At 50.6% G+C, this 25,481-nt stretch overlaps 2 protein-coding genes across 3 annotated transcripts; both read left to right on the top strand.

The window, feature by feature from the left end:
* The first annotated feature begins 1,370 nt into the window (after positions 1-1,370).
* On the top strand, positions 1,371-16,117 carry CYTIP (cytohesin 1 interacting protein). 2 transcript variants are annotated; one of them, XM_080399290.1, is made up of 8 exons: positions 1,371-1,627; positions 4,475-4,524; positions 4,854-4,908; positions 7,698-7,800; positions 7,937-8,030; positions 8,395-8,464; positions 11,894-11,978; positions 12,515-16,117. In XM_080399290.1, the coding sequence occupies exons 1-8, from the start codon at positions 1,466-1,468 to the stop codon at positions 12,985-12,987; spliced, it is 1,092 nt and encodes a 363-aa protein (XP_080255416.1). In that variant the 5' UTR covers positions 1,371-1,465; the 3' UTR covers positions 12,988-16,117. The 2 variants fall into 2 exon arrangements, with proteins under 2 accessions (XP_080255416.1, XP_080255417.1); XM_080399291.1 differs by having other exon boundaries at positions 1,373-1,627; positions 11,894-11,960.
* Positions 16,118-21,396: 5,279 nt separating this feature from the next.
* Positions 21,397-25,481, top strand: ERMN (ermin). The gene is made up of 3 exons (XM_080399292.1): positions 21,397-21,846; positions 22,167-22,253; positions 24,789-25,481. Exons 1-3 carry the CDS (start codon positions 21,600-21,602, stop codon positions 25,253-25,255), a joined length of 801 nt encoding a protein of 266 aa, XP_080255418.1. The 5' UTR covers positions 21,397-21,599; the 3' UTR covers positions 25,256-25,481.

The raw sequence follows: 25,481 nt of genomic DNA, 5'->3' as shown, positions 1-25,481 counted from the left end.
GGCTGCCCCTGGCCACCGACAGCAGGCAGTGCCGGCTGGCCAGGGACATGGGGCTCTGGCCGTCAGCTGCAGGGTGGCGTGGCCCCGGGGGTGGCTCCTGGCTCAGGTATGTTTGGGACTCGGCTGGGGTCGGGCGAGCAGGCTGTGCTGCCTACGGGCTCGACCATGGCTTGCTGCTCCTCCTTTTGCATTGCTTAACCGCGGCAGAGGGGAGGCTGCTGCCCACCCCTGCCCACCGCTGCTTCCCCTGCTTCTCCAGGAAATCCAGGAGCAAGCAATCTGCTCAGAGGTCATCAAAACCTAAAGGTTATTGAAAGCCATGCTGAACTGAACTACAGGTCAGACCGTAACTGGAGTGAAGAACAAAAAACAGCCAAAAATTCTGAGAGTCCTGAATCTAAACGTGTTTGCTGCTACTGGGACAAAATCCTTTGCAAGAGAGGAACCCCATGTTAAACTTGATTTTAGAGCAACGCGCCAGTCCATGCTTTGGCCGGTGCAGAAGGATCCCAGTTGGGATCACTCTGCTCCAGGGCGGACCAACGGCTCAGCTCCCTGGCGGCCGGTGCATCACAGCCAGTGGGTGCATGAAGCCAATGCCTTGGGAAGGTCTGGAGAGCACCTGGATGTCTCTGGCAATGGCCACCACTCCAGCTGCCCACCTGGGTGGGCCCGGCATGTATGCCTGGCCAGGCACAGCGTGGCTGATTTCCTGTTTGCCCACCTGCAGCCCCCGCCAACCCCCTCCGGCCCTAGCCAGCCAGGAAAGGTGCAAGGATGACGCTTGGCCAAGGCTTGCCCTGGCACCATGCCTGCCCCTGGCTCTGCTGAGGCAGCCCCTCAGGTCCCTTCCTTCAGACATTGTGTTTACTTTGCTGTTTGCTCCCAAACTGGCTTTGCTGGGTAAGTCGTTGCTCCCCACCAAAAGGCCAGCATCCTGCTGAGGGCTTTGCTCTGCCCTTGCTCTGCAATGTTTTCAGCTCCTACCCTCAGCTCTTCCTTCCCTCTCTGTGGCTGGGAAGTCATGCACCAGCACCGTTATCTAAAGAACGCATTATTTTCCCATCTTGCCCAAAGGTAATTTGAGCAATGCAAGGGATTCTAAACAATTCGGAGAATGAACAAGCTGAATTCAGACAAGTGTCTGAAGCGAGTGGTGCTTTAAGGACAAATTGTTGCAGATAGAAGAAGCTGTTCAGTGAGAACTTTTGTGTGCAGGAATGGAAAAATTAAGCAGATTTCTCTAATTGCCAAGCTTAATTGTTAACTCTGCTATGAGCACAGCACATACTGAGTGCCCTGGTGATCTGCTAGAACAGATTTATGTAACATGCACCTAAACCACAGGTCATGTGGCTGGCTTTCCGGTCTCGTACTTTTTGATCGCAGAGGGGTGAATGTATTTTAGTTTTCTCAGCCATGCTGCAGCATTTAGCAATGCCCTTTTAGACGCCCTTCAGCCGACATGGCTCTGAGACGGCTCATTCAGCAGAACCACACCAACTTTGTAGGCTTCGGTGCCGGCACTGACTGCGCCGTCGGGGGGGACCAGGCTCAGCCAATGGACAACCGGAGGATCCAGCACCTGGCCAACACGGTGGGGACACTGCCCCGTGGGCGCAAGCAGGTATGGGGTTGCTCCCGTGCCCCGGGAGGCTGATGGCTCCTTTCTGCCCGGAGAGCCGCTTGCTGCCTGCGTCTGCAGGGGCCAGCAGAAAGGGATGAGTTTCCCCAAGTGACCGCACAAGTTCTCTGCGGCTCCTCATTTCAGGGCGCTAGAAGGATTACCGCTGGGTGCCTTTAGCCTGGCCAGCTCTGGGATTGCAAAGAAATCTTTGCAGCAGCGCAGTGTGGGAAGCTCCCGAGAGAAGCGAGCAAAGAGGCGTTCTACCTGCCGGGGCTTGGGCGCTTGAAGTGCTTTTGCAGCCGAGACCCTGCCCTGGCTGCATTTCTTCCCCATTTACAGCAGCACTGGAGCCAAAAGAGGCTCTTGCTGTCTGGGAGTTCCTTTAAACTCACTTTTACTTCAGTGTAGCGGCCTGGCTGGGCTGCCCTTTGTTCTGTGATGCTGACAGAAAGCACCTACCATGAGCTATTTCCATCCGGATTTTGGAGTATTTTGCTAGAGCTGTTGGGGCTGGTTGGGCAGCCTCTTTCACCTGGGCTTACCCCCCAGAAGAACACATTTCTGCTGTTGGCAGCTGGATTCCCACAAAACTGTCTCTTGCTGTTGCTGTAAACTTCCAGCTGAGTGATTCTAGCTTTGGTCTATTTGTCTAGCAAGCAGAAGCCTAAACAGAATATGTTTGAGGCACATGATAATCTAAAAGTATTATCAGAAAACTGGTACATAATATCTGTGCAGTTAAGGCTTTGCTTTGTTCAGCAACAGAAACATGCTTAATCCTTTTCTTTATGGAAGTGGGGAGATAAAGGAAAACCAGAGCCAGACTAATCTTGGGAACGCTGCTGCTGGGGGGCATCCAGCTCCACATCTGCGCTGGAGCAGCCCTTTGTGTGGTGGTAGCTGCTTGTGCGGGGAATGGCTGTGACATGGCTGTTAAAGATGAATTCCAACATGGGCACGAAGCCTGAGGGCCCCTCTGCACAGACCGTGCCCAGTGCTGGCATGCTGCAGGGGCCCATCAGCCCTGCTGTATGCCGGCCATCAGCCCCTTCGCCTGGTGCTCAGTTTGTTATGATCCATGTGGTCTCTCCCTCCTCTGGTTTTCTCTCAACAAGTAATGCCATGTTTATAAAGTAGGGTGTTTCCATAGGTGGTCATGCTATGGCATCGCTTTATACTGCTGATGCATGAGACATTTGCTATACTGACTGCAAACATTCAGTGATAATGTAATTCGCTGTTAGGGGTTCATTTTTATGGGAAGAATCAATACTTAACACTGATCCTGGGTTTTTCCAGAGATCTCTTCAGGCACAGGTCTGCCTTGCTTGAAGCAGGGGTCCTGGATGCTTGTTGCCATGATCCAGGCATGCACCAGCCCAGAAATGCTATGCAGCTGCCACGGGAAACTGCAGAGATAACTGCCTGCATTTATCTGTGCTTTCTGCATTTTCTGATAGGTGTTGAGTTTATAAATGCCTACAGATTTTTAAGGCAAAGGTACAAAAGAAAGATGAGGTTCTTAGCATAATGCAGATGTGATTTGGGTGCTGTATATAGATAATAGTTACAGTGTTAGTGGGAATTATGGCAACCCCTGGCCTTCAAAGTCTTGGAGCCTCACCCATTTTAGCATTTTGAAGGGTCCCCACTGCTGGAGAGATGCCCCGGCGCTGTGTGGGGGCAGCACAAGGGCACAAGTGCCTGTGCACCACCGAGGAGAAGCCCAGCCACAGCCCATGGTGTGGGGTGGCTGCACACTGAGCCACAGCCCCGGCTGCTGGCCCTGTACTCCTTATAGTGCACCACGACAAGGCAAGGCAATCTGCAAATGAGGAAGATTCCTGCTCTTATTTGAAAACATAGGGCTGCCATCTAGGCTTTTTTGTTGTTGGTTTGGGGTTTTCTATTATTATTATTATGCAAAATAAGACAAGAGGACTGTGGACATTGCAAGGACCAGTGAGAGGTCCATCGCCAACGCCCTGTTAGAGGCATGGTTTTCTTGAGCAATTGTGCCTCTTGTCTCTCCCATTTCTACTGTTCTCAGACATGACACCTCCAGCACTTTGGGGAAGGGTTCCCTGCTCCAAGCACTTTTTGCTGTCAAAAATTTTCCTTGGGATTCACCCTGAATTTTTCCACTTGTTCTCATGCTTTTTCACAGCAGCCTTTATCACCCTGTGACACCTTCCTGCCACAGGGTCTTCCTACAGGGTTTGCTACAGGTGTCTCCTGGCCAAGTTCCTTTGGTTCCAGACGTCTCTCCCCTCTGAAGCAGGTGTTTGTGAGTTTATGAGAACTAATTGTGAAGATGTCAATTTATCACCGCTGTGAAAAAAAAGCCTCGTGGTTTTTTTATTTAATATTGGCTGGTGGTAGCTCAGCTCTCAGTTTTAACTTATTGCAAGGGAGGCTGGATATCTAGTAAGTGGCCAATTTTTTCTAATAAAGTTGGAATGGGTACTGCATTAACATCTCCCAATGAGGATGCCCAGGTGTTTTCTGGAGGTGAACTGAAACAATATTATGACGTGCTAAGAGTACCCATATTTCTTTTTTTTTTTTTTAAATACTCAATTTTATATTTAAAGGGTTTGGAAAAATGAAAAAGCTGACCTATAGCCAGATTTTTAGACTCTCTGCCTGTGCCTGGCTGAGCTCCCATCAGCATCTAACAAGTGGCTTTGAACATAGCAGTCTTGCATCCTGGACCTGACTGCTCTTCCTTCTGATCCAAAAGTTTAAGTTGTCACTTGACTGAGGGAGAGGCTGCATTGATGTAAGCTGTGTCAGTCGTGTGCCTCAAACCTGCTGAACCTTTTCCTCTCCCATTTCCGTTTACAGCTTGCCTTAGCCAGATCCAGCTCCTTGGGTGACTCCTCTAGGCCGCAAAGGTATGAAGATATTCTTCTACAATTACTGTTATTTACTCATTCTGTGCAAAACATGAGTCCTGAGAATCTCCCCATTTAGCAGCCCCAGTGGGATAAGGGTGCAAGGCAGGGAGTGGTACCCAACACTCGGGACGTGCTGGTGAAATTGTGGCATTTAGTTTGAGCAAGGAAAGCGCAAATGCCACCGCTGCAACGCCGGAGGGAAGGCGTGCTGGCACCCTGCTAGCACCGGCAGGGGCAGCGATGGGGACACTACTCGGGTTAGAAACACAGGGTGCACAAAGTGTGGCGCCCTGGCCTTCATACGGGGTTCTGTATTCTTCTTACAGGCACGTCATTGCCATATTAAAAGAAGATAAAGAGACATTTGGGTTTGAAATCCAGGTAAGACTTAAATGGCAAGCTGATTCACTTTAAAATAAAATATGGTGCAAACTCTTAAGTGTCACATCTTCAAAATTAGGTTAAGGCAGCATAGAGCAGAGAAAGGTATCTGTCAGTCCCTCGTGAGATTTGAAGAGCTTACAGTAATGATATGGAACTAGGATGCATTTCCAAGGATTTTTTCATAGTGAAGGTCACAGATGAGGATTTCTGGCCTTCTCACAAGTCAGAGTGTTGAATGTAGGAGAAAACTCATCCAAATCCAAGTCAATGGCAATGCCTTCTTACCTCCGTAAGTGAATATTTCTGGGAGAATCGTATATAAGAATATATTCATATAAAAAGATATAAAAAAACCCTCCCTCCAAAAAATACCTTATACTAGCTTTTTACTGCCTCCTTCAACATACACAAAGGCGTATGTACATATACGTATATGTACATATAGATGTACAGTATTGGAATATTTTTTTAGTAAATGACTTAATAAAGTCATGCTAGGCATGACTTTCTGGGGGCTAAATCACACAGGAAGAAATTCTGTTAGATGTAGAAGTCAGTAAATCATCAGATAGGAAAGCCAGAATCTTATCAGGGGTACTGCTGATGGGAGACCTCTGTTCTGTTGGTTTTTGTGAGAAAAGTAACTCTTAGGTCAGTAGGTCTGCTAAAATCCTGGTTATAAATAAAAAGTAACACCAGGAAAAAAAGGATGTAGTTTTGGGAGCAGCAGGCTGTGTCAGTGCCGCAGAGCTCTGCCCACCAGCAGGACCTACAGGCAGGAGCCTGCTCCGTGAGCCAGTGCCCGTGGGACCCTCCCACGTCACCCCTCCATTGCGATCACTGTGGCGGCAGGGCATCTTCAAAGTGCTTGCCTGTATCTGTGCACAAAGGGAAATTAGTATTTTCAGTGAAATCAGTGTATTAGGAAAAGCTTAACTTTTTTCAATTTGGTTCTGTGACTAATGAGCGAGTAAGTGTTCAGCGTGCCAACAGCGGAGAGCTTTCAGAAAGGAGGATAATTGAGTCAATTATTGGGCTTTTGTATAAATTGTCAGGGCAGATTTTCATTATATGTGACATTCTGATTAAAAATAATTGCTCTTGGCACATTTACTACCTGAATGTACGTTCAGCATCAGCACTTCACTAGAAAGTCCAGGCTGTGGGAAGGCAACATCTGTCTAATACTAAGGATAAGCCATTATTTAAAAGCTGTAATTTCATTACTACAAGCTAAATTTAGGCAAACCAGAATAAGATGATGTGAAACTTTAGGTCTACCATCTGCAGGGAGCTCACGAGAACGGCAGTGATGGCCAAATGCCAGGGCTTCTTGTGTGTTCCCGCTTCTTCTCCTACTTCCCACTTGCGGAGCAGAGCCTGGGGGTGAGACAGATGCCCGGTGGCTCCTGAAGTGCCTGGGTGTTTGCAGAGCAGACGCGCTGGTAGCATGTCTCTCCCCTCACTGCAGCCGCCTAAAACCTAAGTGTCCCTTCCAAAACTATGGCCCAGCTGTCTTCTGAAGTCCGTGAGGAAAGATGGGACGTGAGGGGGAAGTCCATCCCCCAGGTTGGAGTGCCTCTCTTATGGCCATCAGTCACACCCTGGAGATGTCTACCTCTCCCAGTGGCTCTGGTGGGGAAGTCGAGACACCTCTGTCCAGGTGGCTCCGGTTATGTGTGATGGATCACACCTGCTTGTCCAGCTCCTATCACTCAAGCTGGCCCAATCTTTTAGGTTGCTAGGTGAGATCTACCACTTGGAAACAGGTAAAAAATCCCACAAAAACCAGACAAGTATGACCTGCAGTGGCATGTCCTCCAAGACCCTGCTTCCGTTGCTGCTCTTAGTTTAGCCAAAAGTTTCAGTGTTGGTCTAAGGACTGAAATAATTGCCTTGGTGTGATTTGGCTAGATAAGCTCTGAACTCACTTGGTCTTCACCCCTATTTGTTCCACACTGACTGAGAAATTTGGGAATCTAACACGACTTCTTATATCTGGATTAGATGTGGCTGTCATACGTTTCCAGGAAGTTCAGCTTCAGTCTTAAATTTCAGTAGGAAGATGTGGCTAAATGCTGGTATTTGCATGTAACCAAGAAGATGTTTCCTGTCACTGCAAGATCTGCTCAGGTCGCATCGCCTGCTTTTGCGTTTTTCTGAATACATTTCAGCACTGATAAGCACACGATGGATTTATACTTAAAATTACTTAAAGTATGTTTAAATGTATAAGTCAAGAATAAAAAGTGCTCTTGAGGGGATGTGGGGACATGTGTGGATAATGAGTTTAAGAGGCCAAAAAAGCAAAAGTAGGTTCAGCTCTCCTTGCTTTTCAGTCGTCATTGCGAAACCATCTACCCGGCAGCACCAGCTGACTCCATGCAGCATACACGACTAGGAGGCAATCACTTGAAAAGCCCGAGTCACACCACGCCGCACTGGGGCTGGGAACATGAAATATCCTTCCAGAAAGCAATCCACATCCATGCTAATGGATATGCTTGACTGAAGTTACTGAGGTTTTGATCATGAATAACCAACTTGCTTTAAAACTAGTTTTTTTCAAAAACAACATAGAGGCATCTGCCAGGTGTCTGCTGTTCTCTGTTGTAAGAATGCAATTTCTAATTGTTAGGTTACAACGTTTTGGTGTTCTCACCTGCATGATAATGTACCCTGCTCATTGCAGTCCTCTCATTTTAAAAATGTATAAAAAGACAAGTAATTTTTAAATTGTTTTCGTGGCTTTCATATTGGTGACACTGTCACTTTGGTGTTAACAGACTGTTAGATTTCCACACCAAAACGATTACTCCCTGGAAGTATGCACTTGCGTCTGCAAAATTCAAGAAGAAAGTCCTGCCCATCTTTCTGGCCTTCAAACCGGTAACTTTTAATGTTTTTTTCCTGCTGCTAAGGATGGCCTTATCTTGCTTTTCTCCCAATTACTTTTATTGTAGAGCATGTGGAAAGCGTGCATGTGCTGCAGATGTTAACTTTGGACTCTGTAAATCTCTAACAGGCGATATCCTTGCTAGTATCAATGGCGTGCACACTGATGGTTTTAGTCACAAGCAAATAGTAGACTTGATAAAGTCTTCGGGGAACTATTTAAGGTAGGTATGCCTCCTTCAAATATTTTTTAGCTTAATAGTCTCTCCTGCTGGAAGCCAAGAAAGCTTCTCATGCTACCTTGCAGTCCTGTGCTCAGAGGCAGAAATGCTGGTGGGTTTGGTTGTGCAGAGCTCTGGCTGTCGGTGAGGGCTTGGGAGGGGGAGAGGAGCTCTGGGAAGGTGCCCTAGTGTTGCCCCCATGGTCCTTTTTCTCCTGGCCCTGCTTGCTTGCCTTGCACCAGCACCACTGCTGCTGACAGCAGTGGCAGGGAGGGTTCGGCCGGGCGGCGTGCTCCGAGGACCCCGCGGCATGGTGTGGTGTGGGGTCTGGCAGCCCTTCGGTGCCAACATCACCTGTTCTTCCCAGGTTAGAGACTATCAACGGGGCCATGTTTCTGCGGAAAATCGAGCTCGAGACCAAGCTACAGTTACTGAAGGTAAAATAATTAATCAGTTAATCCACTGTCAAACACAGAGGGCTGTGGTGGATTCATTGCTAACAAGGGTCGGTGGGTGTCTGTGGGGCTGGGTGTCCTGGCAGGGAGCAGACACCCGTGTGTCCCCTGCTGCCAGCACCCCCAGCCACAGTCCCTGTATATATTTTCTGTATAATGTTTTGGGGGTAATATTTTCCCCCGCAATAGTTTCTGTAACTCTAAATATTTCCATTTCTGTCTGTCTCAGGTGTGCTGGGTGGGTAGGCGATCCTCCCTGTACGAACAGAACAGTGTATCTTCGTGTGCTCCGTGTTCAGCAAGAAGGGAAGGCAGGCTTTCACAGGCAGGGCTCAGGCTCGTTAGGGACGGCTCGCTGATGGCACCTCCGACTTGTGGAAGTTCCATTCCCCCAGCTGGGTCCGAGGCAGCCAGACAGGCAGCAGGTTTTCAGGTGCCAGCATGCCTCGCCGCTCGCCCCAGGGCAGCTGCAGTGCCGCAAGTGCCACAAGGGCCAGGGCTTTCCAAAGCCAGGGACTCGGCTGACCTGAATGGGGTAATTTTCCTTGTGGCAACTCCATACCAAAACCCTCTGCACAGGAGTATGGCACTTGAAAAATTAATCTGGCTAGAGTAAACCTCGTGCCAAATGGGTTAGGCTTGGCAGAGCTGAGCAGAAGGGACAGGGCTTGCTATATGTGCCATTGCCAATAAAATGGAAGTCCTGCCACGGGAGCTACTTCATGTTTAGTATTTAGTGTGTTCAAAACAATGTTTATTTAATTTGGTTTGTGCTGCACTTGTGAGAGTACAGTACGGGGTGTTGTAATCTGCTGCATGACACTGATGCTGTAGATGATATAACTAGTAGCTGTGGGGGCTGGAGGGTGAAGTGGGGGAGGGGTCTAAGGGCAGGGAGGGTGGGCAAGGTCTGTAAAAGGCTGTACGGGCACTTTTTTTGTCGCCATTACTTCAGTCTAGAAGGTGGGCAGGGGTGAAGAGAGCAGGGTGAAACCTTCATGAGCTGGGTTTCCCGTCCAAGGCTCATTAAACTGATGAGGGTTATGTAGGATGCTTTTGGAAATAGCTGGGATGATTTTAGGCATTGACACCCCACAGCCAGCTGTTATTTTCTGTCCAAAGGAGGTAAAACTGACCAACAGGTGGTGAGAGCTCTTGGCTGGTGGGAACAGCTGGGAGAGCTGAGCCCAGCAGCAGCACTGGTGTCTCTATGGGGCTGGGACAGATCCCTGCCCGCCTGGTGGGGTGGGAGGTGTTGGGACATCAGTGCGTGTGCAGGGACCATGGTGACCTCCTGTAGAGCTGTGTGTGACAGTGTCCCTGGTGCCCAAGGCTGGCAGGAGCCCGGGAGGTGGTTGGGGATGCCGAGACTGCCCAGCCAGCCAGCTAGTCCATGACGAGCAACAAGCTAGAGCTGGAGTTCATTGCTGTGTTAATAAGAATGCGCCATCAGGATGCTTCCATCCCAGCCAAGTGCTCCATGGCAAAGCCGTTGGGTCTGGTCCCTTAGAAATCTAGATGAAATAACAGGTAAACTTTTCAGAAATGGGCCATCCCCTACTCCCTTGCCCCTTACCAGGGAAATTATAAAGCCAGAAATCTCAAAATCTGCTGTGACAGGTTCTGTTTCAAGAGGGGAGTTTGCAGATAAGAGCTGTTCCCCAGAAGTGCCAAACCTTAGCAGTGAGCATCATTACAGAGTAAAACATGGGTGTGTGCCTGGCCCTGCACTCTCATGCCAGTGTGGCTGCAGTGGAAAGAACCTAAATCCGTTTCTAATTGCCTCTGATGTGTTACTGAAGGGTGTGCTCAGTTGCTGCAACCCACCGTAACCACAGCAAGAGGGTGACGTGCCTGCCAGCGCTGAGCGTCACGGTTCAGCCGTGCAGTTGCACAAGGGTGCCCTGGCCTCCGGATGCGGCAGCAGAGGAGCAGCCCCGCAGGCGCTGCAGCTGGGACATGCACCCTCTGTGCCCACCGCTGTGCTGGGCATCCAGCCACCAGCAGACACCCGCTTCGCACCCATTGTTCTGACAGTCCTGCAGCTATTACGATTTAATTAGAGGGGAGAAACTGGGACTAGGAGGTGGTGGCTCGTTTGGTTGGGTCCAAATAGGGAAAACCTTTGGGCAGCTCCCCAGCATCTCTTGCACACAATTTCCTAGGTTTGGCTGGGTTATAAACCATTGAAAACTACTTTATTCAGCATGGTGTAGAGACTGTAAGAGAAGATGTCTCTGGACAATTTCTCCTTAAAACCTGTCATTGCTCCCATTCTGCAGGCGAGCCTGCTTTAGCGTGGTAGGAATGGCAGCTGGGGGGACGCTGGAGCCCCCCAGTATTTCTGATTTGGCGAAGGCTGCCCTGTGCCTCTCAGACCTGATGCACCAGCACTCTGCCACATCACACCAAAACCTGCGAGGAAGTGATTCAATGAGAAGAGCAGCTGGGAAAAGGCTTGTTTCCCGGCACCCTTGCAAATCACTCCTGCACACTATGTGCCAGGAGCCCCGGGAACAGCCTCTGTGCTGCCTCTTCCTCCTGCTGCCGGGGGGCTGCCTGCCCTCTGCGGGGTGCTGGGGGCTTGCCCCGCTAGGGCTGCCCGCAGAACATCCCTGTGCCTCACCACCCTGCAGCTGGGCTGCTGTCTTCACTTTGTGATTGATTTTTCCAAAATGTGGAAAAGAGGGAAAAAACATTAAATGCCATAACAGGATTGCCCATGTGAGCTTAGTCCTGTCACTTTGGGTGTACAAATGCATGATCTGCCATTCTGTCCGGCCGCCCGCCTGCGGTGCACCAGCTGCATGCACACAGCTGGGGCAGTGCCTACTGTGACCATCCCTGGGCAGGGCTCGTCTCTTGGGTCTGGATTTCTTTTTTAATCAATGAGGCAATAGTTTATTTTTACACCAAAAGCTGACCAGCAACAGAGGGAAAGAAAAATATTGCTTGGTGTTGGACGGCACGGAGCACTTAGAGGTTGTGAGGGCGCACAGGGTGGTGGGTTCTCAAACACGGGGCAAGGGATGGTTACGGTGCCATCCCCACGCTGAACGGCGGCACCCAGGAAGGGGGAGCGGGATTCCGGGGCTGTGGAGGGCTGGAGAAGGGCAGCCAGCGGGCTGCAGATGGGAGATTTCGGGCTTGCCAGATTTCAGGCTGCTTCTTTTCAAATCAGATGTGTACTCTGATGAAGCAGTCCTCAGCTGAAGCACCCAGGACATGAGTGGGCTTGTGCTTTGTGGAATAAATTCGCTAAACTCCAGGAAAATTGTCTCAGTAAAAAGAGGGATGTACAAGTGCTTTCCATAGATGACCTGTACTTTCTAGACACACTGTTTTCTTTGCAAATGTTTTCTGTTTCTGCAGAAGCGTGTGAGTGACAGAGCCCTCTTTTCTCCCCCACAGCAAATGCTGCAGCAGAAACGGGTGGAGCTGCGCGCACTGCTCTTGCAGGAACAGCGCCTGCTGCACGGTGCGTCCTCCTTTCCGGGTAGGAAACCGCAGAGCTGCCGAGCCCTGCTGCGGAAATGCTGTCTGATCAGTAAAAAGCGATTCTTTAACCTGATTTTCATTTGCCTGCTTTTCCCCCTTCTAATGAGGGCGTGGGGCTGGCCCTGGGAAAGGTGTTTTATTTTTCCTCGGGAGTAATGAAGTTGGGTGCTGCTTGACTAAGGCAGACCAAAGGCTCTTTGGCATGAGTTGATGTGGGTTGCAAAGTTTGGTGGGTTTTTTTTTCATTCTTATTTTGGACTTAACAGAGGAGAGTTTTGTTTAGGGTTTTTTGTTTGGTTTTGGTTTTGGTTTTATGGGTTGCCCAGGGAGCAGCTTTGATCCTGGTTGTGGGGGAAGGCAGGGGCAGAGAGAACCCCACAGGTGGGAAACAGCTTCCTACGAGGGAAAGGGGCTGCTCCCTGCGCTGAGATGCTGGGCATGCCATTTCCCTGTGCTGCTGTGGCACGGGCATCCTGCTCTCCTGCCTTGAGCAGATACTGGTAAATAACCCTCCTCTTTGGCTTCTGCTTCCAGGGGAGGTGAATGACAATGCTCTGCTGGGCATGCTGGAGCCAGAGGAGTCCAGCTTGCTTGGTGGCTGCAACACGCTGGGACCTCTCTTTCCGGCAAAGCCTCGCTTCTCGAGTGAGAGCAGCTCCCGCAGCCGACTGAGCTCTATGACTGTGGACAGCGAGGACAGCTTCTACCAGAGTGGTGCCTTTGAGGATTCAGCCGCAGAGAGCCTGAGTCGCCAGTCAAGTGTGGATGATGACTGCTTCTTCCCCAGGGATGGGGACAGTGCTGCTGGGAGGTCCTCTCTGCGGAGGAACCGCAGCATCAGCCTCGCCAGTAGTGGGTCCATGTCCCCACTGTGGGAGGGGAGCAGCTGCACCAGTAGTTTTGGGACGCTCCCGCGGAAGAGCAGGCAATCCAGTGTCCGAAAGCATCTTTTGAAATTCATTCCAGGTCTTCACCGGGCGGTGGAAGAGGAAGAAAGTCGGGTCTGACATTGCACAGGTCATCCTTAGTCGTGCTATCGTCCTTGATGAAAACCACGGGCTCTGCACATGGCACTGCTGTGTGGCCTGGGACCGAGGGCAGCAGCTCCCCGAGAAGCATGCAGTGGCTGAAGCAGGGTGGCACGGCATGGCAGTACTCCAGACAACAGTACTGATGGTATTTTAAAAGCTATGGGGGTTTTAGTTATTTTAATTTTTGATCAGAGCACACATGGACCTCTTTCTTAACATGAAAAATTACTAACTTTGAAATGTGAAGAACCTTTGCAGAACTTCCTCAGCATACATCAGTGTTAATAAGTTTTTAAATGAATGCAAAATTGATAGCTATTTATTTCCTGTTACTGAAGTCATAGTCTTCCAAAGGCCTTTAATAAAGCAAGTGCTTCTACTAAAACCAGTGATAGCATCCCGTTAGAAAGAGAATGGAGCCCAGGGCATACAACAGAGAGAGACCTCAGGCAATAATGTTTTGAAACAAAGGGCAGGGATTTACCCATGGTTCGTGGTGGATGAATTACGCGGGTGGGCCAGCAGCACACTTGCCGACTCCCCTGGTGTGTCCATGGCCATCAGGACCTGTGCTGGCTGTTTCACCGTGGGGCTGCCCGTGCCGGCTCCTGCTGCCTGTGCGAGGCCATTGCTCCGACACGCTGCTGCTGCTTGAGGACAGGCATGCATGATGTGCCTGCCAGAAAAAGAAAAGATGAACTCCACAATCAGCTTCCCCGTCTCCAAAGCAGGGATCGGTTCCCTTGGTCAGCTGTGCTGAAAGTAAATGCTGGCTGCCGTCACTTTCACACCTCTTAGCAGCCGTTGTATAAACCCTGCAATAACCTGGTTTGTCAGTTGGGATCCGCCCAGATGGAGATCAATCTCCATCAGTAGTCAATACCCCATGTCCTGCCAAAGCTGTCACGGGAAGGGCAGTGATGAGCCAGCCAAGGGCAGCAGGTCTCCGTGCATCTCCTGCATCCCAGCGTGGCCCCGATGACAACGTGCTTTTCTCTGCAGTGCCTGCCAGCCTTGCTAGAAACGGCATTTTCTGCATGGCGTCAGCTCAGCAGGAGTCACTGGACTGCCGGGGTCTCGCCGGGGTCTCACCACACCCCCAGAGGGCACGCTGCTTAAGTCACCTGGCCGGAATTTTGCCAACTTTGAGAAAATACTCGTCCATTGACAACGGTGTAACTATGCAGCTCGGACTGATTTGACCTTTCTAAGGTGAGAGAAATAAAGGCAGAGGACTGGCCTGCAGGGATGAACAGGACTGTTCTCTGCCTGGACGTGGTGGCAGGTCACACTCTGAGAACCCCCTCAGAGGGCTTGGTCCCTCTGTGGTTCCAGGGGTTGCAGGAGATGCTCTTTGGGCTGGTGTTCCCACTGCTCATGGGCAGAAAGGTCATTAGCTGTTCACATTTCTTTGGGAGCAGAGGCAGTAACATTAACTTGATAGTTTATATGCAGTAATTTAATAAATTTGGACATAGATGTGAAGAAAAAGAGTAATTTTATTTCCCTCTCAGGCAGCACAGAAATAGGCTGTTTGTTCAGCCCAGGCAACCTAATTATGTTTCTCAGGTACGATTGGAAGAATTTTAAATATAATTTAAATACCTTGTGTGACTCATTCGTCCTTTGACCAAGCAGACCATGCGGTTGTTTACCATGCAGGCACCGCTGTGGCAGGATTTCCTGGTCTTTTCAGAAACCTCAGGCTAAATCAAATAGCTTGTCTCCGAGATGAACCCCAAATAAAAACAACCTGTTCCCAATGCTCTTCTAATTAATGAATGTTGCTAAGCCAGCAGAATCTGTACTGGCGTCTATAATTTCTCTTAAAAGGATTAAGTAGATGGTAATACAGCAAGTCTGCAGGAGAGCGGGAGGGCAATCAGGAGAGCAGCTCACCAGGTGTTTATGCATGGGAATGGTGTTCTGCCCACGCTGCTGAACTGAACACCAGCAGTTCACCCACGAGCCCCTCTGCTGTTGGCTCATCCCTGGGCACCAGAGGTGAATTTTGGTCTGATGCTGGCATGGAGGCAAAGTCAATCTGGGGCATTTCAGGTGCCAGTCTGGGCTCAGAAGCTCATTGCTAGACATCAAGGGTTTTTTGCCTATGATTTGCTGTCTCAGGATAGAGTTTTACTTTGCCAATAACACCAGCTGAAAGGAGGGAGAAAAAAAGAAAAAGAAAAAGTAGAGATTATTTCTATTGGGACAAACTGTGGAGTTACAGGCAGATATATGGGTGTCCAAAAGCAACTGTGGGCACAATAACCAGAAAATCTGGCGAAGGGTGTACCCCAAAGAGCACAAACAGCTCCAGCACTCAGGAAGGGACCTTAAACTCAGTCACCTGTTGCAGTTCAGAGACTTGCTTCAGGTGCCAGACAGACAGCTGAGGGAAGAGCAGTGTCCATCACCTGGTTGCTTGCAGGGACACGTGCTGGGCAGCCAGCACTGCCTTGCTCCTCAGGAGCGGGAGCATTCCCCTCTCTACCTGCCCAAGGTGTATTTGGACCCACCGCTGCTGCATGCATTTGTGTCAGAAGGCAAAATGTTCCTAGCCTGATTTGTCTGACCAGAGGGTTGAAGCTTTGCCCACCAGTGCTATGGACTCCTTCACTTGGGTGAAAACCAGAGCATGCCCAAAGCCAGGCCAGAGCCTTTGCCTTGGAGAGTGTGGGCTGACCGATCTGCAGAGACTGATAAAAATGTGTCAGCCTGACCAGAGCCTACTTTCCTTTCCCCCCTACAGCTCCTGAATTAAAGTCTCCTTTTGCCTTTATTGCAGCTGGTTTGTAGGGACCCCATGGCAGAGGTGTGGCTGGGTAGGGTGCCTTGGTCACAGCCTACATCCTCCACCTTGCTTTGTAAGTGGGGAAAAAAGGGTATTTAAAACACTGTGTGAACTCTGCTCCCTGAAGCTGCATCTCTGGTGGAAATTAGTGCAGCTTTATGGTCCAAAACAGTGACTCCTTTTGGTATGGAAAATTAATTTGACATACCTTGGGTACCTATCTACGTGTTTGCTTTTAATGTGGAAAGGCTGAACGAGCCTGGACACCTAACAAGCTTAAGAAAGGCCAAATAAACAATGTTCTTCCAGTGACAGCGAGAGCACGCTTTGGTTGCTACAAGGCGACAACATGACATGTTCATGGCCACCATCAAAAACAGGATGTGGGTAGCAGGCGGGCTCCGCGGGGCTGCTGCGGCCAGCGCCGGGATCAACGGTGCCCCAGCCTTCCAAGGGGAGGAAGGAGCTCACAGGCCAACCAAATGGCTCAGAGAGCAAAAAGAATGAGAAAGCTCCTTTAAAATGGCATTTCTCCTTGCAGAGAGCAACCTGGAAGGATGCCTGCTCTGCCTGCCGGGGGGCAGGGCAGGAGGAGGATGGGCGTACAGGCAATGCTGCGTGGTGATGCCGTGGTTCACGGGGCTGGGGCTCCAAGTGACACGCATGGGAAGGTGCTCCAGACCTTCAGCAGAGGAGTTGTCACTGATCATGGGGTCGCTGAAGGGTTTGCTTGGTTTCCTAACAGCCAAGGGATTACCTTTTCCCTTCTTATCCCCTGTGGATGAAGGGGGCAACCTGAGTTTACTGCCGAAAGAAGTGTGGCTGCTCTGAAGAATGCAATTCCTTTTCAAACTGAAACCCTTAATTAATTTGCTGAATGCTACTGAACCTGACCTTGTAAGAGTTCTTAACTGGATCTTTCCCAGTGCCCAGATCTACGTAACCCCTCCCTGAACTCAAGTCCCTGCATCAGCTATGGGCAAGGTACTACCATGGTATTCAGCCCCTGGGTTAGCAGTAAAGAGGCAGAAAACCCATCTGAGGTGAGGGGAATATTTGGGTCCTAAATCTTTTGGCTTGATTTAGCACCACAAAGAGTGAGCTGAGGCATCTCTGGCACAAGAGCTGAGGCATCTCTGGCACAAGAGCTGGTAGAACCTATTTTGGCTGTAGCAGCAAAGCCTTGTGGTGCTGACTCTGCACTGGCAAAGAGGCAGGCTGGTGCTGGGGGATGCTCGGCAGCTCCTGACGCGTGGGCATGGCCCCTTAACTAAAGGCGCCGGGTCCTGCGGCTCCAGCACTGAGCATGGGGCGTTGCAGCAATGACTTCCAAGGGCCTAAAAGTGCATCTTCTGCTGCCCTGAGACTTACCTTGTCCACGCTGGCCTGCAGCTCTCTAGCCAGCCTTACCCTTTTGTATGACCTTTGTGATATCTCCGGGGATTTTGCTGGGTTCTCCTGGCCTGTAATGTCTAGTGCAGAAGATTTTTTCCACAAAACCATGAAAGAGGTTGTGGCTTCTGCTGGGAACATTTCAAATCCAGTGGAAAATCATTCTGGCTTCAAGGCTGTACTGTCCTGCAAAAAACTCTCCCCTCACAGATTGAAGGTCCAGCCCTGGAATATGTGAGGAGTTCTGCTGTTTCTCTGTCTGACCCGTGTCTCTGCACATCCTGGATTTTGCTCCATTTCATTGTGCTTGAAGCCCGTGGCTGTGCCTTCAGTGACGGTGTTTCTGCATGCTTTTCAGGGTTGGCTGTTTCTGCCTTCCCCCGTGCAGTTCTGCTCTGCTGATTTCTGCTTTCATACCCCACGTTTCCTTTCTCATGCAGCTGCTTCAAAAGTTTTCACGTGGACCATCTGGTTGCACCCAGCTTTCGCAGCACTTAAAAGAAGATCATGAAACGTAGCTGTCGTGGGTGACTGATCTCATCCCGCCTGCCACTGCAAGGCCAAAGGGGAGCACAACTTAAGACATACAGAAAGCCAAGAATTTATTGCTGTGCTCCCAGCACACCCAAGCTGCTTGTTACTGCTCTCCATATAAAACCAGTTGTGCCACACACAGATAAGCAAAACTAAAGCAAACTCACCACTGGCACCTGGTCGGTTGCAGAAATCACCGTCGCATGAGGCCAAGCCAGCGAAGCCCAGACAGCACCCACCTGACTTGTCCTAGTGCTGAGGCCTTGCGAACTCGGTGCAGAGCTGGTGGCCTGTGGCAGAGGATGACAATGCCACGCTGCTGCCATAGGCAATGCCAGGCTGCACGGCCGCGAAATGCTGCGGTGGCACCCGTGGGTGGGTGGGGACAGGAGCTTCTCCAGGGCAGGTGGACGTGGCCGGGAGCAGGGCTGTGATTCTGTTCTGGCCATGCTCTGCTCAGGGGAAGGTCTGCAGCCTGAATTGCTTCCATAAACTTTGTTTTTTTCAGTACAGGCTTTTTCTTTTTTTTAGAGCTTGAAGAGGCAGAAATCATGCCGCCTCAGGTCTGTGCAAACGAAATGTTTTCCTAGCCTTGAGAGCTGGTTTTGCCCAGCTCTGTTTAGAAATAACTGCCTGTGGTGGGAGGAACCTGCAGCTACTTTTTCCTTTTCCCAAGCCCGGCTATAACTCTGCCTGCTTAAAAAGACCGCTGGGAATGTTGCAGCATCTGAGCAGCTTCCAGGCTCCCAGTCACTGTGATGACCTGGGGGTGACAGGCAGCCCCCTCAGCTCCTGGGGACAGTCTGGGGAGAACAACCCTAGGCAAATGCCTTCAAACAGGCAGGAATTTCTCTTCCCTCATCAGTGATCCCTTCAGACTCCTTGCATGTCTTTGCCAGGAAGAAAGCACCAGCTGCCTAGTTTTAACACTGCAAAACTTGAATTACCCTGCACGTGCCGGTGGTTTGTAACTAGCATGCCCTTGCTGCATCACTCTGGCATGTATTTCTGTTTTTTGGAGGAAACACACCGCTCCTCCTGCAGCTGCCTCTGAAGCCAAGCATGGCCCATGGGAGCATCAGGGCAGCAGCAGCATCCTGGCCCCAAGGATGTGATGGGGCTGGCTGCTGCTGACACAGCTCTGCCAAGGGGAACACCTGTGTTTCCGCCTTTCCTTTCATCCCTCTGCTGGGTGGAAAGTTAAAAATCTGAATTTTTCTATAGAAGAGGAATCCAAAGGTATGAGTTTTTTTCATAGACATAAGGTATTTATCTTGCTGACAAAATGGAAATGCTTGATTGTGGTTTATTGATGTGATCCACAGTTTTTCTTTGGGTCTTCACAAGTGAAGTGTTACCCCTCCTGGCTGTGCGCAGCGGTGGGAACATTTGTCCCCAGTGCCACCATGCCTGTCATCCTGTCCTGGCTTGTGGGTGGCCTTGCGTTATGTGGCTTCTGCTCTAGAGCTTCTCCTCTGACTGGAGCAGAAACTGGGGAGCAGAGAGTTATTGACAGAGGAGCCTACATAGCTCTGCACACACCCTGCATGCACCCTACACACACACACCCCCTACAAACACCCTGCACACCCCTTGCACACCCCCTGCACACACCCACCATGCGCACACCCTGCCATCGTGGCCTCTTCCTATTTCTGGAATGAATTGGAATCGCTGTGGCTCTAACGATTTACCTCGCCAGCTTTTGAATCCCCATTGTGCCCCAAATGCCTTTGAAATCCCAGGTGCTGTTTCTGAAATTTTAGCAAAGGATAGCTCAGATGGAAACTTCCTGTGTTAAAGGTCACACAGAAAAATGATTTATAATAGATTCATGCAAACTGTGCTTTGACCACAGGGCGCTCTTTTGGGAAAATATGAATTGTCGAGAACTGGTTGTGTAACTAATAGATGGCCCCAGGAAATACCTAAAATTGTTTCAATATAATTTTGCAATCAAGAAGTCTAGCAGGCAGGTTCCTGGGGAGGTGGGGGCAGCACCTGTCCCCATGCCTGTCCCTGTCCCTGTGAGGGCCGAGGTAGCTCTGGGACAGCAGGGCTCTCCGCTTGCCAAGCCTGGTGCCATGCTTTCAGCTTCAGGTTATTTCAGGTTTGGAGCCTGGCTGGAGGTTTGCCCTACACTTGAGTCCTGGTGCAGGATTTGTGCCGGCTGCACCGAGCGGGGTGCACCTTTTTCAGTGGTGTTTCCACACCGAGGGAAACCCGAGGGACAGGACCTGTCAAACAAGAAATCACCTGCAGGGCCCTTTGGATTATGTCAGAGACATAGAAACAGCATGATGAGAGTAGAAATGACCTTCTTCTCTCCAGCCACCAGCCTGTGCCAGGTGCCCACCCTCTCCTCTGTGGGCACCTACCACTGCATCCCAGTGACTCACTTTCAAACCTCATCATCCATTTTTCTTGGACAAATTTTTTCAGCGTAGGAACGTTTTTATAAATCAGTTACACCAAACTCGTTTTTGCAACAATGATGAAAAGATGTTGATTTTAAGATGCAAACTCAGATGAACAAAACCAGTGGGAAGGCTGTGGACTCATTTCTAATCAAGGTCTGAACTCAACAAGAGGACTTCCAAATCCTAAAGCCCAACGATGTCAAAAATGTTGTATTATACAAACACAAAAAGTCATTCACACAGGAGATTACACTCTTATGTAAACCTGGCTTTGGGCACCAGGGTTGAGATGAGTTCAGCTATGGTCAGAAAATGCCGCGGTGCTGCTCGGGCGATCCTCCTGCTTCCCTCTGTGAAACGCTCCTGCTGGCTTTAGGTCTGACTGGTAATTACTGATATAAGTGCTACGCTTGTCCCTCGGGTCTTTTATATTCCTTTGACGAGAGTTTCTACTGCTGTGGCCAGAAGATGCTTCTGCAAAAGGTGGCGCTGTTGTGTGGGCACGGAAAGAGGAGGACCACTGGGTGCTGGGGGGGGGTGTCCCAGTGGGGTGTCAGCAGGCACCAGGCATCCCATGGGCTGGCTGGCTCGGCCTCGGGCACCTGCCACCTTGCTTCATGTCTTGCCACAAAGTGCCCCTTTGGCTTGTGTTTTGGTTTTCATCGTCTAGTCCTGTCCCTGAGGGCCGAGCCCTGGGGATTCATTTCACTCAGCAGTTAATTGCAGATGCTCAGCATCTGGCAGGATGTGACCCTGCCCCTCAAACACATGTGGCTGGGCTAAGGCTGCGTGGCAGAGGAGCGTGGCTGTGCGCCGTGTGCAGGGCATGTGCCCTTCCCGGTAGCCAGTTTGTTCCCTGACCAGTACAAAATGTGCTCATTGTCCAGCCAGCGGCACGGCGAGGTTTATCGGCACACAAACCCGATGGGGAATGTTAAGCGGGTTAGGTGGCAGCAATGCTACGGAAGGTGGTCACCCTGCGGGGATTAGAGGTCAGAACAATCGTCGTCCCTGTGACCAGGCGGAGGCACAAAGGGCCATTGTGCCCAGAGCACAAAATCTCTGTTTATTACTGCGGGGCTGACATGCTGAAAGACCCGCTCTCCACGCCAGCACAAAAGCTTCCTTGCTTCAGATTGTTTGTTTATGTAAATTAAAATGGTGCATTTAATTATGCAACGGGCAGAGCCTCAGCAACAAGTGAGGTGCTGATTGGATTGCCCTGTGCCCCGAGCCCGCTGGCCAGCCCTGGGCACCTCTGATGGTGTGACCACGGACCCTGCTCTGCTGCAGCACCCGTGGGAGAGGAGACGCTTGTTGGTCATTTGCGTGGGGGAACAAAATCCCCGGGGGAGAAGGGGTGAGGAGAAGCACTCCCCACCCCGGGGTGCAGGAGCGGGGCCCGGAGGTGCACGGCCCCAGTCAGCAGGCACGGCACGGCCCTAAGCATGACAGAAGAAGTCCCAGCAGCATCCAGCATGCCTGAGTGCAACGGGAGCGTACCCCCGGAGAAGGGCCCACTCCAGGTCATCGGTGTCATCGATGAAATAGCAAAATCCGTCGGGATGGTTCCTTACATCAATGCAGAAATGAGCCCTGATGCTCTGCCTGTGAAAGAAACTCAGGAGGAAAACAGAAATTCAGTGGCAGAGGACATAGTTCGTGGGGATTTTGATGGAGAGAAGCAAAGCAAAGGTAAAGCACAAGGCTGCCTTTCTTAAAGGGTTCTGTTAAGGAAAAGCTCTGTTTTATGTGTAGCCTTATGAATAATGGGATGTGCTCTGTGTTAGTCAAAATTCCTAGCTTGCGGTAGTTGTAATAATAACTCAGAGTAATTCAGAGTTAGGGACAAATTTGAGCTAGCAGTTACACAAGATGAGATGTAAAGTATGTAAAGAAACAAGCAATTTTTAAATCCGCTCTGAAAGTCTGCTGCCAATCTGCAACCATTAGAACCTAATTATCATCACTAACTGCTCCATCAGTCCGTTTCTTGTGCTTTGTATTTCCTAAAGAAAAGCAAGAGGAAAACGATGGGACACTACAGCAGGGGTCAGCTGATATCCAGGACATGGGGACTGACGGCCAGGAATCAGAGGAAGGTAATGCAAAATGCTGTGTGATGTGAGGTTTTCCCGAAGCATAGCAATAAGTAGCCTTTAAAGATGGTGACATACTGGTGGCTGTAATTTCTTTTTAATTTGGTCAGACCCTTATATTCTGGAGAGCAGTGACACATTTCTCATCCATAGAGCTGCTGCACCTTAGAAAACATGGCTGGTAACCCTCTTGCTGAGGTTTGCACCTAGCTCTGTGACCGTGCGGCATCAAAACACTGTGGGGTCTTTGACCAGGAGGTCTCCAACAGCCTTGTGAGGCTGGAAGATGCTTTATCTTCTGCTCTATGCAGGGCAGCTCAGGGGATAACCTGGGGAGGCTGCCAGACAAAAATGCATGGCCTCAAAACCCAAACTCCTGCCTGACTCACCAGCTGCCTAAATCCCCCTGACACCTGGGTATCTGGCAGGAAATTGCTCTCCTAAATATCTGCTCCTGGCTCTTTCTCTACTTCATCCTATGTGAAAATGAGTCAGAGCCAGGCTGGACCTCACACCTGCCTCCTGCGGTGAGCGGGGCTGCAGGACAGTGCTTGCTGCCCATCCCTGGCCACAAGTTAAAATGTATTGACACATAGATGAACATACATAATTACGCTATGCAAAATGCAGCCACACCTCCAACAAGGAGGAGTATTTTATTATTATTAAAGGAGGAAAGCTATGTGTCTCTGTGGGTGGGCTTTCAGCATTGCTGCCTTTCTACATTTCCCACCCACTGGCTCTTGCCCCTCTTATAATTTCGGCAGCTGTGGGATGAGGGGCAGCTGGGCCACAGTCTGGTAATGATGTTCTCCCCACCACTGACCCAGACCACAGCGGGGGCACAGAACTGGTGGCTCTGCCCCACTCCCTGGCACCTGGCTATGCTGGATTCTTTTTGTCATTTACACATCTACCCAGCCGCAATAAGTCAATGTTTTCTGTAGGGCAGCTGCCACATAAATATGAACCCCTCCTTGGAGGAGAGCAGATTAACAACCCAGAGTAGCTGTCACAGTCCTGGCAAAGCTAGCATTGTTGAACATAGCTCTACAAGATGTATTGGCCATGACCTGTAAACAGAAACTTTGCTTTGATTAACAAAAGGAAAAGGACCCCAAACATTCATCATGGGCAAAACAGTATTTCATAGCAACTGCATAGGCTTTAAGGAGGTGAATCACGATGGAGGCTTTCCCACTTAGAGCTGACATCCATATTGCAGCTGTGTTGCTTTATGAGTGCACAATAAAACCTATTAAACGATCTTGCACAGCCCTCCCTCACTCTCCCCCACCCCAGCCACAAGCACTTTATCTCTAAATTGCAGGCAGCTTTTTAGTACCCAACCAATTTAGTCTAATTAATACTCAGGACCCCACAGGCAAAATATTGAATAGACCATTTGTTGCTACTCTAAAGCATCATTTAATGCAGAGGCGTGCCAAACAGGACAAATTGGAGATAGCCATCTCAGCCTGGGCAGCCACCACTGAAGGAAGGACCTGTCCCAGGGGAACTCCACCGGGGTACTGCTGCATTGAAGACACAGCTGGACACTGTCTGTGGAATGGTTCCCCTTCCCTCCTTCCCTTCCCTTCCCTTCCCTTCCCTTCCCTTCCCTTCCCTTCCCTTCCCTTCCCTTCCCTTCCCTTCCCTTCCCTTCCCTTCCCTTCCCTTCCCTTCCCTTCCCTTCCCTTCCCTTCCCTTCCCTTCCCTTCCCTTCCCTTCCCTTCCCTTCCTTCTCCTCTTCCCTTCCCTCTCCTCTTCCCTCTTCCTTCTTCCCTCTTCCCTCTTCCTTCTTCCCTCTTCCTTCTTCCCTCTTCCCTCTTCCCTCTTCCCTCTTCCCTCTTCCCTCTTCCCTCTTCCCTCTTTCTTCCTCTTCCCTCTTCCCTTCCCACAGAGCCAGCCCGGAGCACCGAGGCGCAGGGAGCCAGGACCCTCTGGTCCCGTGGCGGGGTCTGCCCCATGGGGATGGGTGCAAAACCCGGGAGTTTGGCTAATGGAGTCCAGCACCCGCCCCAGGCGATAACCGGAGAGCTGTGGGGCGGCTGCTTGGGAAGGCACTGCAGCAGGGTCCTGCAGGAGGGTATTTGCTGGCCGCGGGTCCGAGGGGGCAGGGGCAGACCTGGGGTGAGCAGGGAGGCACAGTGCCCCCATCCTGGGGCGCAGGTGGGGTGCTCTGCTGCCCTTCCCTCCTCAAGGCTTGACCATGATGCTCTTCATTGCCTCTCCTTTTAAAGGAGGGTAGAGGGGAGGGCACGGTGGGAAAGGGGTACAAAGGAGATGGGCATTAAAAAATGCAGGAGTCTGAGGATGTACAGAGCCTTTCTAAAGCACATGCCAGCACCCGCAGAGAGGAGGTCCAGCCTGGAGGTGTGGGGCACTCCTCAGCAAGCAGTCTCTGCGGGAGGGGTGCTGTGGTGGCAGGAGCCGGCGAAGTCACCAAGGGCAATGTGCCATCAAGAGCATGTATGACGGGGGCATGAAGGCGGTGCTGAGCCCGTCCTCACTCGCACTCCCCCTGTGTCGCTGCAGGGCCGGGCAGCGAGGGGCTGCCTGCGGGCAGCGGGGGGACAGAGCTGGGGACGGTGGCCAGCCCTGGCGGGGAGGCGGCGGAGACCCCTGCAGCCAGCACTGACAGAGGGAACGCAGCCGAGGAGGAGGAGGAGGAGGACGAGGCGGACGAGGAGGAGGAGGAGGAGGAGAAGGTGGTGGAGGAGGAGGACACTGAAGAGGATGAAGTTCAGGTGATTGAAATCAAGAAGGAGAACAGCGAGGCGTCCTGTCTAAAACAGCAGGACAGCAGCAAAGAGGCATCTCCTCTGACCAGCCCCGGCTGCAACTCCCAGGTGGAGAAACCAGGGGAGCAGCCCAGCTTGGGGAAAAAAAATGATATCTCCAGACACAGCTATTCCAGATACAACACAATCTCCTACCGGAGGATTAGAAAAGGAAACACCAAACAGCGAATTGATGAATTTGAATCCATGATGCACTTATGAACCAAGGTGGAGAATTGCTTAACGAGCCGAGCGTTTGCTCTGGTTTCATTTTTCGTTTTTGTTTCCTCCAAGACATGTCTCTTCACACAACATGAGGTCACTGCTTTTTTTCTTTTTGTATATGATTTCATAATACACTGTGAAAATGTAACATCTTTGCTTTGACAGCAGGCAGAGGCATCCATAGTGCGGAAAATAAATAATCAGTTTGCTAAATACAATACCA

Source organism: Falco punctatus (assembly GCF_963210335.1).
Source record: "Falco punctatus genome assembly, chromosome: 8".
NCBI classification, from domain to species: Eukaryota; Metazoa; Chordata; class Aves; order Falconiformes; family Falconidae; genus Falco; species Falco punctatus.
The sequence above is the reverse complement of the archived record's forward strand: the minus strand, read 5'-3'. Positions and strand labels throughout refer to the sequence as shown.